At 36.3% G+C, this 18,045-nt stretch overlaps 1 protein-coding gene across 1 annotated transcript in view; it reads left to right on the forward strand.

The window, feature by feature from the left end:
* The first annotated feature begins 2,046 nt into the window (after nucleotides 1-2,046).
* The window catches only part of HORMAD2 (HORMA domain containing 2), a 68,143-nt gene continuing 52,144 nt past the window's right edge, over nucleotides 2,047-18,045 (forward strand). The window contains 6 exon segments of the mRNA XM_060028323.1: nucleotides 2,047-2,379; nucleotides 6,325-6,466; nucleotides 8,390-8,453; nucleotides 8,985-9,021; nucleotides 11,873-11,893; nucleotides 12,825-12,851. Coding sequence (XP_059884306.1) covers nucleotides 2,329-2,379; nucleotides 6,325-6,466; nucleotides 8,390-8,453; nucleotides 8,985-9,021; nucleotides 11,873-11,893; nucleotides 12,825-12,851 — 342 coding nt within the window. The 5' untranslated portion in view covers nucleotides 2,047-2,328.

Here is an 18,045-nt window from a genome sequence, read left to right on the forward strand (position 1 = left end):
TAAAGTAGATAAGAATAGCTGATGCATAAAAGTGTAAGGGAAAATGGTTAGAGATGTGGCTAAAGAGGCATGAGCCAGATCTTGAGGCTATGGTAAGGAGTTTGGATTTCATCCTGAGGACAGTGGGGAGCCACTGAAGTATTTCAGTTGAGGAAGTTACATAGTCAAGTTTGTACTCTAAAAAGAATACTCTGGCTGCAATACAAAGAACAGACTGGAGAAGGGTAAGACCAGTGACAGGCAGACTGGTGGTTGAAGAAATCCAGTCAAAAGATGAGGCTGATCTGATCTGAAGCATAGATGACAACAATGTGTATAAAGTGAGGAGTGGACACTTGAGAAAGGAGAATGGATGTGGGAATGAGGGAGGGAACAGGGTTGAGTCATAGTTTTTAGGCTTGAGCATCTAGGTATTTGATGTTGTCATTCACTTAGCTAAGGTACAGACATAGGTTTCGGGCAAAAGAATTCACATTTGGGTATGCTGGGAACATCAAATTGGAACTGGCTCATAGAGGTATAGATCTGCAACTCCCCAGTGAAACCTAGGTTGGGGGAATACATCTAAGAGTCGTTAGAATAGAAATATAATTGAAACAAGAAAGTATTTGTTCATCCAGGGAGTGTGTTTAGAAGTTAAAAAAAGAAAAAAAAGCTCCTAGGACAGAGCCCTTGAAGAACACCAAAAGCTAAGAAAGGGTCAGGTTACACTCAGAAATGAAGGTTATAATCTGAAGTCAACAAAAGGTACCTTGGAATCATTAAGGACCAAAGGACTATTAGGTGGTTTCAGCCTCATGTAAAATCTTGTAAAAGAGTGTCCCCTAGTGCTGCTCTGAAGAAATAATTTGAGAGAAATTATTACCTGTTTATAATCTCTATCACCACCTTGTGGCAGTGTCCTTAAATAATTCTGCCCTCTTTTATTTGCAAAATCTTCCAGAATCTTGCATTAATTTGTACACAAAAACAAGTCACAGGCTATCCTGAGTGATCCAGAATGGAATTTCTTTAAGTGGGTTATCTACAGATATTTTGGTCAGAACTCCATAAAACCTTCACAAGAAACTACAATATAAATTAAGTCCTTTGAAAAGAAAAAGGGAAATTTACTTCTTTTTTATGTTAGTGAAGCACAGAATTGAAAACTATGTATTTTAAATATTAATACTTTTTATTGTGGCAAAATGTACATTACATAAAATTCATCATCTCAGCCATTCTTAAGTGTATAATTCAGTGGCACTAAGTGCATTCACAGTGTTGTACAACCATCACCACTACCCATTTCTAAAAATTTTTCATCATCCTGAACAGAAACTCTGTACTCATTGAACTCCCCATTCTTTCTACCCTCCAGCCCCTGGTGACTTCTATTCTATTCTCTGTTGCTATGAATTTGACTACTTTAGGTATCTCTACCTCATATAAGTGGAATCGTGCAATATGTGTCCTTTTGTGTCTGGTTTATTTCACTTAACATAATGTTTTCAAGTTTATCCGTGTTGCAACATGTATCAGAATTTCATTCCTTTCTAAGGCTGAATAATATTCCATTGTATATACCACATTTTAAAAATCCATTCAACTGTTGTTGGACATTTGGGTTGTTTCCACCTTTTGGCTATTGTAAATAATATTGCTGTGAACATTGGTGTGTAATCTGTTTGAATCCCTCCTTTCAATTCTTTTGAGTTTAGACCTAGAAGTGGAATTGCTGGGTAATATGGTAAATCTATTGAACTTTTTGAAGAACTGCCATACTGTTTTCCACAGCAGCTGCACCATTTTACATTCCTACCAGCAGTGTACAAGGATTCTGATTTTTCACATCTTCACCTCCACTTGTTGTTATTTTCCACTTTTTTGAATAGCCATCCTAATGAGTATGAAGTGTAAACTTTAACTTTTGAGTTTACTTTGAAAATCAGTTACACATGAAGTTAATTCAAGAAGTATTTTTGAGCCCCTGTTATATAGAGAGCACTGTTACACTCTGAGGGAATAACAAGGATGAGTAAAATATACTGTTGAATCTTTAGGGGATTTACAATTTATTTTTCCCCTCCAAATGTATTTGGGAACAAGTAAGTCAACTTAAATTTTTATCGGGTGGTTGGAAAAACTAATCCAGAGATCGATCTTTATAGAAAATTGGTAGTGGAGATAAAAATGTTTATTAAACTAATTTTCAAAAGAATACAATCAAATGCTAATTATATAGTTCTTCGGAAAATTCACAATAAGGATTACATTAGGCAAGGTCTCTAATTTTTTTTTTTTTTTACAGGTTAGACTTGTTAAAAGAATCCTTGATAGATTGCTATAATGGCCACTGCTCAGCTCTCTCATTCTATCAGAATTCACAAGGCACCTAAGGTATTTATTAAGAATTAAAAGAAAATCAATGACTATTTAGTGAGTTAGTTCAGAATCATGACTTTAATCTTTGGTGTTTTTTTAAACAGCAGTTTTATCAGTTAATCGGCACATAATATTCTGGCAGAGTATGTCTACATTTTAACTGGCTAATGGACTGAGGATGTTCAGGAAATCAGAATAGATTTCTACAAAGTAACTTATTGGGTGCTTGTTTCATGTTTATATATTTAGACTTTGTAGAGGAAAAGAAATCAGAAACAAAAAAAAGATGTTTAAAGAGAATGGCTCTTTGTTAGACATTCACTTCCTGACACAATTAGGACACTTCTAATGCACACTATGATGTAATTATAATAACTGGAAGAGAGAGCACTTAGAGAAACTAGGATCCTGGGGCCATGGGGAAGCATGCCAGGGCCAGGCAACCTTGCTGGGTTCACCTGGGCAAATTTATCTTGTCCCATGACATTCATTAATGAACATTCATTGATTCATTGAGAGCTTAATATTAGATAATATATATGTAATGCTGTGTTATTCTCTGAGAGAATTAAAAAAAAAGAATCTTCACATTCTAGAAGTTTATAATCTGGTTAGGGAAATAAGATTTACAGGAGGTAAGTCAATATACAAAGCAGTATATGCATTAAATATATGTGAAAAGAGTAAAGCAATACAATTATAGGAATTCAGAGATTTTATATAGACTGGAATGGTTTGTATATTCCTCACGAAGGAGATAGGACTTAAGGTGGACCTTAATTAATGAAAAGGATTAGGAGAGAGGTGAGAGAAGAGAATTCCATGAGGAAAAACTAGCATATGCCTTGGCTCAGAGTAAGAAATGAGCATGGCATGTTTCAGAGAATAACAAAGAATCCATCCTTACTGTAGTGGAGTGTCATCATGTTGGACAGAAGTAGGAAATAAAATTGAATAGGAACTTTGGGGACAAATTAATGTGGATCTTAAAAGCCAGGCTAAGGAATTTATGCTTTATTCTGTAATCAATGAAAAGTCAGTGGTTTCACCAGGACAGTGAGTAAAATAATGTTTTAGGAATATTAAGCTGTAGCAGAGGCAGGGAAGATTGAAGTTGAAAGAGAATTAGGGCAGAGAGAAAGCAGTCATCTTTCTGGCTCAAATTCAATATACTCACCAAGCCAACTTCTGATCTCATTGCGTTTCCACTTAGGAAACCCTTCCTGGGGTGAAAATGCTGAGCTGGGTATATGAATTGCAATCAGCTTGGCAGTTATTTTTCTCACTGTAAATTAACAAATTGACCTTTTGATATAAACAGATCTTTGTAGTTTGAACTGCATGAGCTACTTCTCCCAGTAAATTTTAAGTGACTGTATGATTTTGCTATTTAATACTTAAAACAACAATAATAATAACTATAGAAGCTAACATTTATTCAGCACTTACCATGTGCTGGGCACTGTGCCAAGGGCTTTATATTATTATTTCACTTAAACCTTGAAATAAGGGGAAAACTGAAGCTCAGAGAAGTAAAGTAACTTGCCGTAGGTCATGTAGCTTGACAGCTGAGCTGTCAAACATTACTTATATCATTAGCACAATTTCTTATTAAAATAATTTATAATAGTGTTTTATATTATCAAGCCACAGTATTTTCATGTATTAGACATTTATAAAAACATGAATGATAACCCTTAAAGTATTAGATCAACTGAGCTGAGAAAAAAATCCCTGGAGTATAGAAAAGTAACAATTCTAGAGGGCTTTTCCAATCATTGATCTTCATTATTACAAATGGCCTTTTAGATTCTATATTTAAAGTAAACATCTTTATATTTTTAGGTTATTTAATTTAACAAGTGGTTATTACTCAAGCATTGCCTCTAAATTTTGGCATGTTTTCAATAAGTTATTATACATGTATGCCATGCCGGCTATTACCCAATTACCCCCACAGAACCTTAATTTCTCAGGATCTATGGGTACCAAAAGCAATTTTCTGTAAAATTTTACACACATACACATAGACACACATGCATATTACATATTCTCCTTCAACGTTAATCTTTCCTACTTCTGCTATAGCTTAATATTCGTAAAACAATTATTCTGCTCACTCTCCTAATCAAACCTGCTGCTTTTCCACTGGTTACAGAATAAAGCATAAATTCCTTAGCCTGACTTTTTTTTTTTTTTTTTTGTGGTACACGGGCCTCTCACTGCTGTGGCCTCTCCCGTTACGGAGCACAGGCTCTGGACACACAGGCTCAGCGGCCATGGCTCACGGGTCCAGCCGCTCCGCGGCATGTGGGATCTTCCCGGACCAGGGCACGAACCCGTGTCCCCTGCATCGGCAGGCGGACTCTCAACCACTGCGCCACCAGGGAAGCCCTTAGCCTGACTTTTAAGATCCATAATAATTTGTCCCCAAAGTTCCTATCATACATGCAAGAATAATTTTATGTATCTTTTTAACAACTGAATATAATATGGTTTGACAAAATGATGAACTGATAATTCATTTTCGCTATGTAGTGTACCAAAGAGGAAGCAAGCTTACATTGCAAAATCATGTCTAGAATGTCCTGAAGACATTCTAGAACCAGATATAGATAAAGATTTTGGGGCGTTCTCTTTCATCTAAATGCATATTTGTGGGTAGTACCTGCCTCTAAGTAACAGAATTATTAAAACTTCAACAGCTGAAACTGTGCAGTATAGTAAAAAAGACCTCTGAATTTGCATGAGGTAATCAGAGATTTACCATTCTGACTTCTAATATCATAAATTAGTTTCACCTGCTTTTGTATTTTATATAAATGAAATCATACTTTAGTACTCAATTGTATCAGGTTTCTTTGCACTCAGCTTTATCTGTGAGAGTCACTTATACTGCAGAACTTTTGCTTAAGCAAAGCACAAAGATGTGGAAATACATGGTAGTAGAATAGTAGATGAATAGTAGTTCCACATGGCTAGGGAGTAGGGTGCATAGGAGGGGATAAGGGAGGAGGGGCAGAAGGGAGGGGTGGCAGATGAGACAGGAAAGCTAGGCAAAGATAAGATTTTGACAGTTCTCAAACGCTACACTTGAACTCTACCCTGTATGAACACTGGGAGTGTCATGATAAGATTTGTATTCTTTAAAGTTAATAATGTTGGCAGTATGAAGGACAGATTGAATGAAAGGAACTGTTAGCAGGGAGGTCAGAGGCAACTACAGTAATAAAGGGGAGAAGTGACCATGTCCTGAGCCAAGGCAGTGGCAGTGAGAAGAGAAAGGAGAAAACAGATTTGAGAACTCTCCTAGAGAGGATTAATAGGACTTTGTGATTGGATATGGGGAATGGAGGAGAGAGAGAAGCCGAAGATGACTGTACTTCTAGCTTGGATGATTGGAGTGGATGCTGATCCATTTGTCTGAGAATGAAACTTGGGATCAGGTTTCAGTCAGGGTGATAGAGATAAACTGAGTTTGAGGATGTTATGGCAACTGAGAGAGAGGAGAGTGTAGGCAAAAGTGTTAAGCACTGCAGAGCAGTTTACATAGTACGAGGACCGAGATGAGGTCAATGATAGGATGTACTTGGTGACTTTGGAGAGAATAGTATAGAACAGAGCGGGTGGAAGACAGATTGCAGTGGGTTCTGAGGAGTGTATGAAAGGGAAAATTATATAACCATAGTAAAACTCCCCATTTTGCTTAAATCCATGGGTCATTGTAAAATAAATTATGTCAGTCTTGAATTACTTGGATAACCGTCTCTGCCTTTCTTCTTTGCCTTGCCAGTGAAGATCTAATCTGACGCAATATTCAAAGCCCAGTTTCCTTTTGATTATCTATAAAGGTATCAGATTTGAGGTCTTGAAAAATCTTTCCATTTTACTTGTGATAATGGCATGATGGGCTGAATATATTAAAGAATACTAATCTTTTTCATTTTCCCTCCCTCCCAGCAAACAGTTTTCCCATGTCACATAACTAAGGAGCATGAGTCATTGATAATGGTGAAGAAACTTTTTGCTACTTCTATCTCATGTGTAACATATCTAAGGGGCCTGTTTCCAGAGAGCTCTTACGAAGAAAGCCATTTGGATGGTAAAGTTTAACTAAATGGTTACTTTGGCTGGTGGAGCCCTTTTCCTCTATTTGGCAGGAGTAAAACTTTACTTTCTCACAGAGTGTGCTAATTCCAAGTCATGGGTTCTTTAAGATCAATTTGCTAATTCATTTTCCATTTTAATTTCACTATGTTTAGTGGTTTTACTTATAGGAACCATTAGTTCCTGGCTAATACCAAATCACGGAATGAAGAGAAAAGAAATATGTATGGACAAGCCCAGTAATTCTAAACTGTACCTACAAAAGCAGCAACCAGATCGAAATCTACTTGGGGGCTGTACATTTGCACTATTTTGTGTCTCAACTGAATTTTTTTCTTTGAGGTAGACTTTGGCCTTGAGGAATTTTAATTGAGAAGTTTAATTCTTTCTGTTAACATATACAAATATGTGGAAAATATGCATACCCATGCCAAACCCATTTGTTGATTAACATGGATATGTAGACAATTATTATTCTAATCAGCTCTGGTTTTTTCTTAATTTTCTGTCTTTTCTACTTTTCTTCCTTTTATTTCTTATGTCCTTAAACTCATGATCTCATTTCCTTGTATTGTATTTCCTTGTATTACTATTTCCTTGTAGCTGTTTCTGTCTCCTTTCCTTCTCTTGTATTAAAAAGAATGTACCTAGGACTCTTCAATTTTTCAAAAATCTTTTTGTTTAAAAAGATGGATTATGATAACAATTCAGAAAATTTTGCTGATTTGTCATGAAAGTGGGAAAGTATCATTTGGAAAATAAATATAGAGGGCTACAAGTTTCCTTGTAAGATGTTATTTTTCAAAATCTAACTTTACTTTAAATTTCTCACATCTGTATTTAATGATATACTTAGGCCTCATTCCAATTTAATTTTCTTAAACATTTGATTCTCTACATGAGCATCAATGAAATGCATGTGTGCTATAAACACAAAGGCATTATATTTGCAACTGTGACAGCCTCATTTGTGTTATGTCCTCTTTTGGTCTATAGGATATAAATCTGTAATAGTGAAAATGTTTATATGTAGCATATAGTTGCAGTTTCTCCTCTTGTTTGGAATATAGAATTGGAAAAAGACATATTTGGAGTAATTAAGCGCTTACTGTGTGCCAATCACTAACCTGTGCATGGAGGGCAATACCATTGTTTATAGCTTTATTTTTTGTGACAGTTTTAATGGAAGTTATATATCTCCCTCTCAGTGTTTGTACTTAAAGTAGCATGTATCATAAAAATGCCCAGTACTCCTAAGTTGCTCTCTTTTTGGCAATCTCTAAATGTTATACCAATATGGAATAATTTTCATATCTCTCAATAGCAATAGAGGTAACATCAATTTTAGGATAGGAAAACAATCTGAAAAGGTGAAGTGATTCATATAAAGTCATACATGAATCAGTAATTGATTTTAGACTGATCTAAACCAAAACTTTTAATGTGATTTTCTTATTCTTCCTTCCTATAGTAAGGTAGTCGAATTTCAGATGGAAATTAATATTTGAGAATAATCCATGGAAACATTTTTCATCCTTTTTTTCTTTCATTGAGAGAGAGAGAAATACCAGAGAAGTGATTTGAGACTGAGGTGTACGTTTTAAATTGGTTGATGGAGATGGTCTCAGTACTACCTTATGATAACTTAGAATTCAGCAGAAGCAAAGAAGTGACACAAATTGATTTTGCAACCAAATCAGTTGTGCTACATTGTAGAAGGGAAGACTGCTAATCTATAATAAAAATGGGAACTAAGTCAATTATCAACATAGGATTTATTTTTAAATTAGATATTTTGTGATTCAAAATGTTTTTATAAGCTATAAACTAAGTAAGTTATAAAAATAAAATCATGAAAGGAAATACCCTTATTTAGTATGGACAATTTTAGTGCAACAGACTGTTTCTATTTTTGTAGACCTCAGTTTAAAAATCCTCCGAGAAGATAAAAAATGTCCTGGGTCACTGCATATTATCAGGTGGTAAGTAATTGAAATTCCACCAAAGTTGAACAACATTATTTTTATCATAGGTGAAATTACCCATAAGACTTTATTTGGTAAGATCATTTCCTTAAAACTATTGCCTTCTTCCTTTCTTTCTTTTCATCTTCTTTTTTTTTAATTTCCTAGAAATGTGTAACAATTATTCAATATTATTTTAAGATACTGATTTAGTTTTGTTTTTGAAGAAAGTGGACTTTATATAAGAAAGAAAAATATCAATCAAAATTTGATTACTCATCATATGCATGTCAGTGTCCTAAACATTATGGGAGGCCAAAAGAAAAATAAGATGTGATTCCCTACCTCAAAATTGCTTACATATTATTTATAAAGTACTATCAACATATTAAAAGATATAGGAATTTCTAAAAAATGATTAAATGGGAAAGGTGAAATGGTTATCAATTTAATGTATTTCAAAGCAAGAAACAAATCAGTTTTGAACTTGGGATTCTTTCTGGCTTTGCATCTGGTCCAAATTGACACCAAACATTTATTTCTTGACAGGATTCGAGGTTGTTTTGATGCTTTGGAAAAGAGATACGTAAGAATGTTTTTAAATTTACACCAGGATCAAAGACTCATCCTTTATCCCTTTAAAAGAAAAATTTAGCCTTTATTTTGTTGTTGTGTTTTAACAGTATACCAGTTCCTACATTTGCATTCATGAACCAGTTTCTTTTTATTTTGTGTCTTTGTTGTCCTGTTGATGTCTCGTTTACATCAATTAGAAATGAAACCCTCATTTTTCTCTTTTACATACTCATATCTTTTTGACCACAGAATTTCCTCTGAAGTCACTGGAAGAGATCCACAGGATGTGGGAAAGGGCAGACAAGAATCTGGCATTTAGCACATTGAACATGTTCAAAATAGTGGCGATTCAATTTGCAGATATGAAAGGAAAAAATGGACTTGAATAATCGGTTTTTATTCTATGTTAGTTATTTTGTTAGCTATGTTTGGCACATGTATATAACCTGTTCCCTCAAAATAGCTAGTATTGTAGCTTGAATTTTTTTAAATGCAGCTTGAATTTTAAGTGCATTAGATTTTTCTTGCTGCCCAAGACAGCTGTGAAGCGTGTAAAAATTAGAGGCTCTAGTCCTAGTTGAAGAGATAATATATAAATGAACTTTCCACCACTGCTTTCTCCTTTCCCCATCTCTGTCTTCTTTTTACTTCTCAATTCCTATTCCTTTAAAAAACCTTAAAGTGAGTAAGCCTTACATTGGATTATTTAGTTGCACTGATATATTTCCTTTTTCATTGAATAGTTATTACTTATGATTTATTCAACACTGACTAGGGGGTTGAGGGATACAAAGATAAAACAAATATGAGATTGTGCACACAAAGAGCTTATAGTCCATGGCAGAAGATAGATGACATCATATGCACGGCTGATGATCAGCTATTGCACACTGGCATAGCTGTACCTGTTGTTAAAATGTTGAAGTACTCTATATCCAGTGGTAAATGGTTGCTTCTCTGAGATCCCAAATGACTCCCACCATGTCCGCCCCTTCACCCCACCAGTGTCTCTTCTGGGATGTCCCTAGACTGTTCCACAATCTAGCAACTAAAGGGTTGACACCTGGCCCAGGGGGGAGCTTCCAGGAACCCAGCACCAGGGCTAAGTTGGCATCTTTTCTGATTGGTCAGTACCTGTGCCATGTTGGGCTGTTAAATTTTGATTTTTTCATATCAGTTTGATATTTCATTAGAAAGTGATGCATACCAAAGGCAAGATATTGATCATGTGCAAAGGAAGTATGGAAAAGGAGGGGTTATATCCAGTGAGGGACATGAGGGAAATCTTTGGGAGAAAATGACTTTGAAGGCCCTTAGTATTTAGACAGGTTGAGAGGGGAAGAAGGTCCTCACCAGTACACCGAACAGCACTCATTCATTCTCCTTTGTCCATTCATTTAGCAACATTTCTTGAGTGCCCATCTTTGAGGGGCAGTGAAATATAGTTAAGAGCTCAAGGTTTAGAAGAAGTAAGTCTGAAGTGAATCCTAGTTCTGCCACTTAATACCTGTGTGATCTTGGCACATAACCTACCTCTTGGTAACTTAGTTTCTTTACAATAATAATAGAACGAACCTCTTAGGGTTGTTTGAGAATTAAATGAGTTAATAATCTAAAGCAGTAGTTTTCAAACATTAGCTTGCATCAGAATCACCTGGAGGGCCTGTTAAAACACACATTGCCAGGTTCCACCCCAAAATTTCTGGTGTAAGAATTTTCATTTCAGACAAATTCCAAGTGATGCTGAGACTGCTGGTCTAGGGACCATACTTTCCAAGGCATCACTCTCACCATTGCTCACCATGTTCAAGCACACAAGCATTCGAGAACATGCCAAGTGCCTTTTACCCTTGTACATATTGTTACTTTTGCCTGCAAAATTTTCTTCCCTACCCCACACCCTTTATCTGGCTAATTCCAATTTATCCTTCAGGTCCCAGCCTAAATATTTACTTCCACGGGGAGGCCTTCCCTGACAACCACCCCCCACCCCCGCCACCCCTCTCCCAGCCTAGACTGTCCATCTGTTTAATGGTCACAAGCACTCAGTGCTGCTACTTCATAGCAATTAACACAATTGTAATGATGTACCTATCTGTGTGCTTTTTCTGTTCTCTCCTGCTGGTCTGCATGTTCCCTGAGATCAGGGGCCATTTCTATTTTTGAATGAATGAATGAACTATTAATTAAATAATTAATATAAATTAGAGTTTTACTGTGTAGTCTGAAAATCAATTGTATGCAGTAACCAAAACGGCCACACAGTGTCACTAAAGTTTTAGTCTTTTGGGTGAAATAGGTGAATAATTTGATACAAAATTATGGTCCTGAAATTTTCTCATTTGTAATCTAGTTTTTAATAGGCTTGCTTATATCTCTATCTCTGTATCTATATATTCCATTATTCTTCCAAGCAGAATCTGTTTATAGTAATGTAGTTGTAGGGAGGGCAGAGATTTTGTAGACTTGTATCAGACTTAAAATTTTTTATTTTAGATTACTTTCAAAACACAAACTGTTTTCGAGATGCTTATGGCATAATTAACTTTTAGTAATAATGAATTATTTTGTATATCTTTTGCCTCCCAAACTAGAACGTAACTTATAGAGACTAAGGATAGTTATCTTCTTCTTTTTTTTTTTTTTTCCATCTCTCCCCTCCCCAGCAGAACCTTGGGTATGTAATAGAGACTCACATGAATGGATGAAAAATTAGTATCCATTTCTCTGACCTTCTGAATAGTATTTTTTTCCTACCCAGATCTTTTAATTTGAAAGTCATATTTTAATTAGACTTTATTGAAAATAATAATAATATAGGTGCAAGTGTATAGTAACAATAGTTTTCTTTTCTCTTGAAGCTACACATAGCAGTACTTACAGTAAGTGCACATTTAAAGACCAAGCCTCTGTCTCTGCTTCATTGTCTTTTGGCAAGTGAAATAGTAAAACAGTACTCTCCCCCATCCTCCCTGAATTTCATTGTCTGTCCTATGCATTTTGGAAGAAAAAAAAAACTCTATCAGAAGTTTTAATAAAAGATCACAATCTACATATTTCCTTGGCATATTATAATACATGAGGAAATATATAGGCTATACTATCTGCTTCATCTATTGGCTATTAGCATTTCATTTTCTGAGTTAATTTACAGACTCAAAGCTCTTTGTTTTTGAAGTTTTACAGACTTTTTTGAAGCTTTGTATACTTCCTGGTATATAACACGGTATATGTAGTTATGAATAGAAGGAAAATGAGAAGATACTATTTTTTTTTTTTTTTTGCGGTACGTGGGCCTCTCACCGCCGCGGCCTGCCCCGTTGCGGAACACAGGCTCCGGACGCACAGGCTCAGCGGCCATGGCTCACGGGCCTAGCCGCCCCGCGGCATGTGGGATCCTCCCCGACCGGGACACGAACCCGTGTCCCCTGCATCGTCAGGTGGACTCTCAACCACTGCACCACCAGGGAAGCCTGAAAAGATACTATTGAGAGTCTTAGATATATGAGTTATTTTAAAATTTTTAAACCATAACAAATTACTGTGACTGTAGTGCAGTCGCAGTAATCATAAATATCTGGTTATCAATTTCCTTATAATCAGGGTTCACAGAATGCTCTAAAGACTCTCTATGTTCACAAAATAAGAGCTTATTCTATCTCTAGCTTGAAATATATATCTCAAGATACATATATATATATATTTCAGTACTCAATTAATATAGCACAAATTGAACTCTTCACATAGAAAATGTATTCTGTGGGGAGTAATCTAGTTTCAGAAATTAAATGCTGTTTATTTTTCCTTAAATAGCTTTACACAAATCCGAAGGAACCTGAGGTAAGAACACATAAAGAGATGGGCAGTATATTATATTTAAATATGTTTACCTGAGTTGAGGCTATAAATTATATCACTAGACTACCATATGAACAAAGCAACTTGTAGTGAGCTTTTTCAGTGTGTTTTATTATAAATGTCACCAATTCTTTATTATGAGATTTAAAAAACTACCTAAGGGTCTTGGGAAAAAAACATTGAGTAGAACTGGGCGTATTCCCTAACACGTTAACAGTAAGAATCTGTATGAAAACTACCTTTTATTTTTATTTTAAATGATGCTGAATCCTTTCTATTTCTGACCTTTGTGGCATAATGCTAAACTTTTTTTTTTTATGGCTAACTTAATTCTCTCCCTTCTGACATTTTCATAGATTTTTTAAGCTTTTCCTCTTTACTTCTCTCTCTAAATTTCTCCCCTCTGCTTATTGAATCCTACTCATCCTCAACACCAACTTATGTTTAAAACTTTCATGAAAGCCTCTTTGGCTGTTTTGTTCACACTAATTTCTCCTTTCTCTAAATTCCTTTCTCCAGCAGGACCTCACATTTAACACTCTTAATTAATTCATAAAGATTACTTTATCTCCCTAACCAGATTGTGATTCCTGAGGACAAATCTTGTCTTCTTTTCGATCTCCCAGTGTGAATTCATAGTCCTGGATACGTAATAGTAACTTGTGCTACTTTGAATGACAGCTGTGGCAGTGGCACAAATGGAGGGAGAAGCCCTTCGTTCTTTCTTCTCATTCTATCCTCTATTTTCCTCCCAGCTTTCTTTCCTCTTCCCTTTCCCTTTTGCTTGCTTTCAATTTTCCTTCCCTAAACCTATGGATTTAGCCTAACTGGTAACCTTCACAACTAAGTTAAGTGTTTTTTAGCCTTTAATATCCTTTCTTCTTTGGCAAGATTATAAACAGCTGTTTGAGCAAGGCAGAAGAAAACTGGTGCATGAGGTGGGTAACAATTCCTCAATGCCCAAGCTAAACCTATTTTTATCTTTGTCTCTAGTTTAGTTTCAATTTTTTTTGTTTTCAGTAGGTTTGAGGGGAGGTTTCCCAAAGTAAGATCTCCTGATAAATTGTTAATAAATTGGTCATTTCCTTAGTGCAATAAATTATTATGTTTTCTTATGCATGTAAAACTCATCTGAAACTAATGGTTTTGAGGTAGTGAAATGCTGAGGAAATTGGGCTATCTACAGAAAAATATTACAGAGTGGGAAGAAAACTGTTAAATGAGTTTTGATGCAGGCAATGTACGTAATAATAAAGTTAGAAAGCAAAAGCTTATTATATAAGTTCTGAGCTATCATTTATGACCCAGAAAAAAATATTTTGAACTCTTACATATTATTTCCTATAGCAGTGATCCCTAACCTCTGTGTTCATGGCACACTCTTGATTACTAGAAAATTTGGTGGCATGTTTAAGGGTATTAAAAGACTTAAAAGGACACCAAATGTGTCAGCAATAATTATGGTATAACTATGGCACAGCAATGTTCATAGTGCCTGAAAGTATCCATGGGGTTACACTGTTTTATGGTTGCTCTTTAGCACCAAGTCACTGATAGAACTATTTACCTCTTTGATCTCTTTCTTCTATATACTCGCAAAACAGCATTCTCACATAAAGTCTTTCTTTGGCATTTATCTGATATGGTACCATGTTTCTTGACTCATACTGGTAGAAGTATATATTGTCCCCTAAGCAAAACTGCACAAACAGTAACAACATTAATATTTACCTGAAGCAAAAATGCATTTTACACGTGGACTAAAATTTGCAGCACTCTTGTGAAGAGTCTGTCATGGTACACCAGTTGAGAACCTCTGTCTTAAATAAGTTTGCTTATCCAGTCCAGAGACCAACAGAGTTTTGGGCATTGCACAAACACAGCTTCTGCACTTGAGGCTTTGTTCTGGTTGCTCCATCTTAAGAAAGAGATGAACTGACGAAAGTAACTAAAGTAGTGAAGAGGGCTAGTGTGTCTTTTCTGCAGATACACACTACAGAATGGGTGCAGGGTATTAATAAGATGTGTAAGCCGAAATGTAAATATGTTAAGGAAATTTTTACACAGTTTAATGCATGATAGACCCATAAAGAATTACTATATTTGAATATTGTGAGGATTCAAATCCTACTATTTCACCATCTGTTTTTCTTTTTGCCTGTTAGAGGTGGTCAACACCACTTTTAATAGACTGCTTCAGGAATTGAAATATAGATGGTCCCTGCTTCTAACCACAATATATTTTTAGATACTTTGTTTTTAAAAAATCCTGTAGGATGAAATCCTAATTGAATGTGAACTCTATCCTGGCTGAATATTTATTCATTCAGCAAGTATTAATTGGGTTCCCCTTATGTGCCTGAAACACAGGAGTTAATGGGTAGACAAGGTCCCTGCTGTCTGGAAGCTTACGTTCTTATGAGGGAGGATAAACAATAAACAAGTAAACAAAACTTAGCAAAACAGTTTCAGATAGATCGTAATGCTATGAAGAAAATAAAAGTTGGTATGCTAGAGAGTGCTAAGGTGGGAATGGAGGAAGAAAGATTGGAGGGCAGTCCCTGGAAAGCCTCCCTGAGGGGCCACTGTTTGAGCTGAAACTGAAGAAGAGTCACCCCATGCAGGCCTGTGAGAGGTAATAGCATGTGACTGCAGAACAACACAGTAGTTAACATTGCAGGCGCTGGAGTCAAATCCCAGCTCTACTACTTACTAGCTTCATCTATAATGATGTAATACCTACTCTGAGTGTGGCTATGTAAGAATGAATAGATGTAGAGCATTTAGGGAAGTGCCCAGATATCATGATTATTATCATCAACTGGAGACAACATTTTCCAGAGTACAGTTGTGTAAAGGCCCAAAGGCAGGAAGGCATCTTGTGTGTTCATGGACAAAGAGGGTGCCCTGAGCCTGGAACTGAGTGAGTGGGAGGGAAAGAGGCAGGAGATAAGGTCAGAGAGGTAGGCAGGGGACAGATGGGTAAGGCCCATGGACCAAGGTAAATTCTGGATTTTATTCTAAGGGCAATGGGAAACCATTAACAAAGGAGCGACATGGTCTGATTTGCATTTTCAAAACTTTTTTTGGCTGTAGAACAGAGAATGAATTTGGAGGAGGAGAAGTAGTTCGGAAGCAAGCAGATCAGATGGAAAGAGACGGTGTTGGCTTGGATAGGGTGAAGAGAATGAAGGTGAAGAGAACCAGATGGACTTGGGATGTGCTTTGGAGATAGACCTGAAAAGTCTTGCCGATGGATTGGAGTGTGGAGGGAGAATGAAAAGCTGTGTATGTTGCTGTTGCTTTGGACCATGTGGATGCATTCAGTATGATTAATAGAAACCATTGGTGAGCAGTTTAAAGACTCATACTTATTAGGCAACACATTAATCTGAAAAGCAGGAGAATGTTTTATGAGGTGTTAAGAAGAGACTAGTGCCTGCTGTAAATATACCTTCCTTGATCAATCAGACTCGGATGGAAGTTATTAAGGATTATCATCTTCTATAAAACAATTACAAACATAACTCTTTTATTAGTAGTTGCACTAGGGACCAAATAATAAAATGTTAATACAATTATCAGCCACTAAAGGATCCACTCTTGATACATTTAAAAAAAATAAAAGATAGCTCAGAGCATCAAAAAGGTAGAGCTGGTTGAGAAACATGGGCAGTCAGGAAGAACAGGCATTGTTTACTTGACAGGGCAACTATACCGCATCAATGCATCAACGCATCAACGGAAGAGAGGATATTGTGTATCTAGCCTGTCTGGAGTGAACCTGTTGCTGTAGGCACCTCTATTCTCACATATCTCTCGTACTCACAAAGCAACATTCTGAACTTGGTTTGATTTCTCAAGTAGACTGTCTTGCTAGAAAAAATCTTTTTCTCTTAAAAATAACTCCATTACAAGTCAGTCTTTTTAGAGTATAAGCACCATGAGCCAGTTTCCCTAGGACCTGCTCACCTATAATTCATGGGATACCAAATCTCAGAATAGACAAAAGTAACAAGAACATTGTGATTTTTTCTGATCAGTCTAACATTCCATTCCCACATTGTCAAGAAACAAACACTGAAATAGATGAATGAAGGGTATTTTTTGTGTTCAGACTTAAATTCATACCCTTGCCTGTCTTTAGCACCTTCTCCAGCTCTGTGTACAGACTACTGTTGACCCTTGAACAACACAAGGGTTAGGGGTGGTGACCCCCAAGCAGTGGAAAATCCATGTGTAATTTATGGTAGGTCCTCCATATACACGGTTCCTCTGTATGCTTGGTTCCTCATTTTCAGATTCAACAACCATGAATCATGTACAACTGTAGTATTTACTATTGGAAAAAAATCTGCGTGTAAGTGGGCCTGCATGGTTCAAACCCATGTTGTTCAACAGTCAACTGTACATGTATCTGGGTCAACTGTTAGCTTCAACTATTAGGCAATCACCTTATTTTAAATGGAGTACATCTCTCATGAGGAAATCTGTCCTTTATTTCTAGCTTATTTATATCTGTTTATATTTGTCCATATTTACAGCTAGCAGACAGCAGTGGTGTCTAGTTTTTAGTGCAGGATCAAAAGAACAAAAATAAAAAAACACCTGATACCATAGACCCTGGTTCCTTTCTGATTTTTTCTAGCTTTCCTGTTGCCATTCTAGTCTTCCCTGAATTACTACAGAATTCTCTCTCTCTCTCTCTCTTTCTTTTTTTTAACATCTTTATTGGAGTATAATTGCTTTACAATGGTGTGTTAGTTTCTGCTTTATAACAAAGTGAATCAGCTATACATGTACATATATCCCCATGTCTCTTCCCTCTTGCGTTCTCTCTCTCTTTTTTTTTTCAGGAGTCTCTTAATTGTTCTCATGGTTCCCACTTCTCTGCACTCTTAAAATAGCCAAGGTGATCTTAAAAAATGCAGATCACTCCCATGCTTAAAATCCTTCAGTGGACTTCTGGTTTACTTGGAATAAAGTCCAAACCCCTTAGTTAACAAGGCCCCACAACTTTCTCTACAACCTCATCTCCTACACTCTCCCCCTTGCTCACTCATCGTCAGCCATTTGGCCTCCTCTGTGATCCTAGAAGAGGCTTCCTTTCCTACTGTAGAGCCTTTGCATTGATGTTTCTTCTGCTGGGGTGCCCTGCTCTCCCCTAGCTCTGCAC

The sequence above is a fragment of the Delphinus delphis genome, chromosome 13 (genome assembly GCF_949987515.2).
Source record: "Delphinus delphis chromosome 13, mDelDel1.2, whole genome shotgun sequence".
NCBI lineage: Eukaryota > Metazoa > Chordata > Mammalia > Artiodactyla > Delphinidae > Delphinus > Delphinus delphis.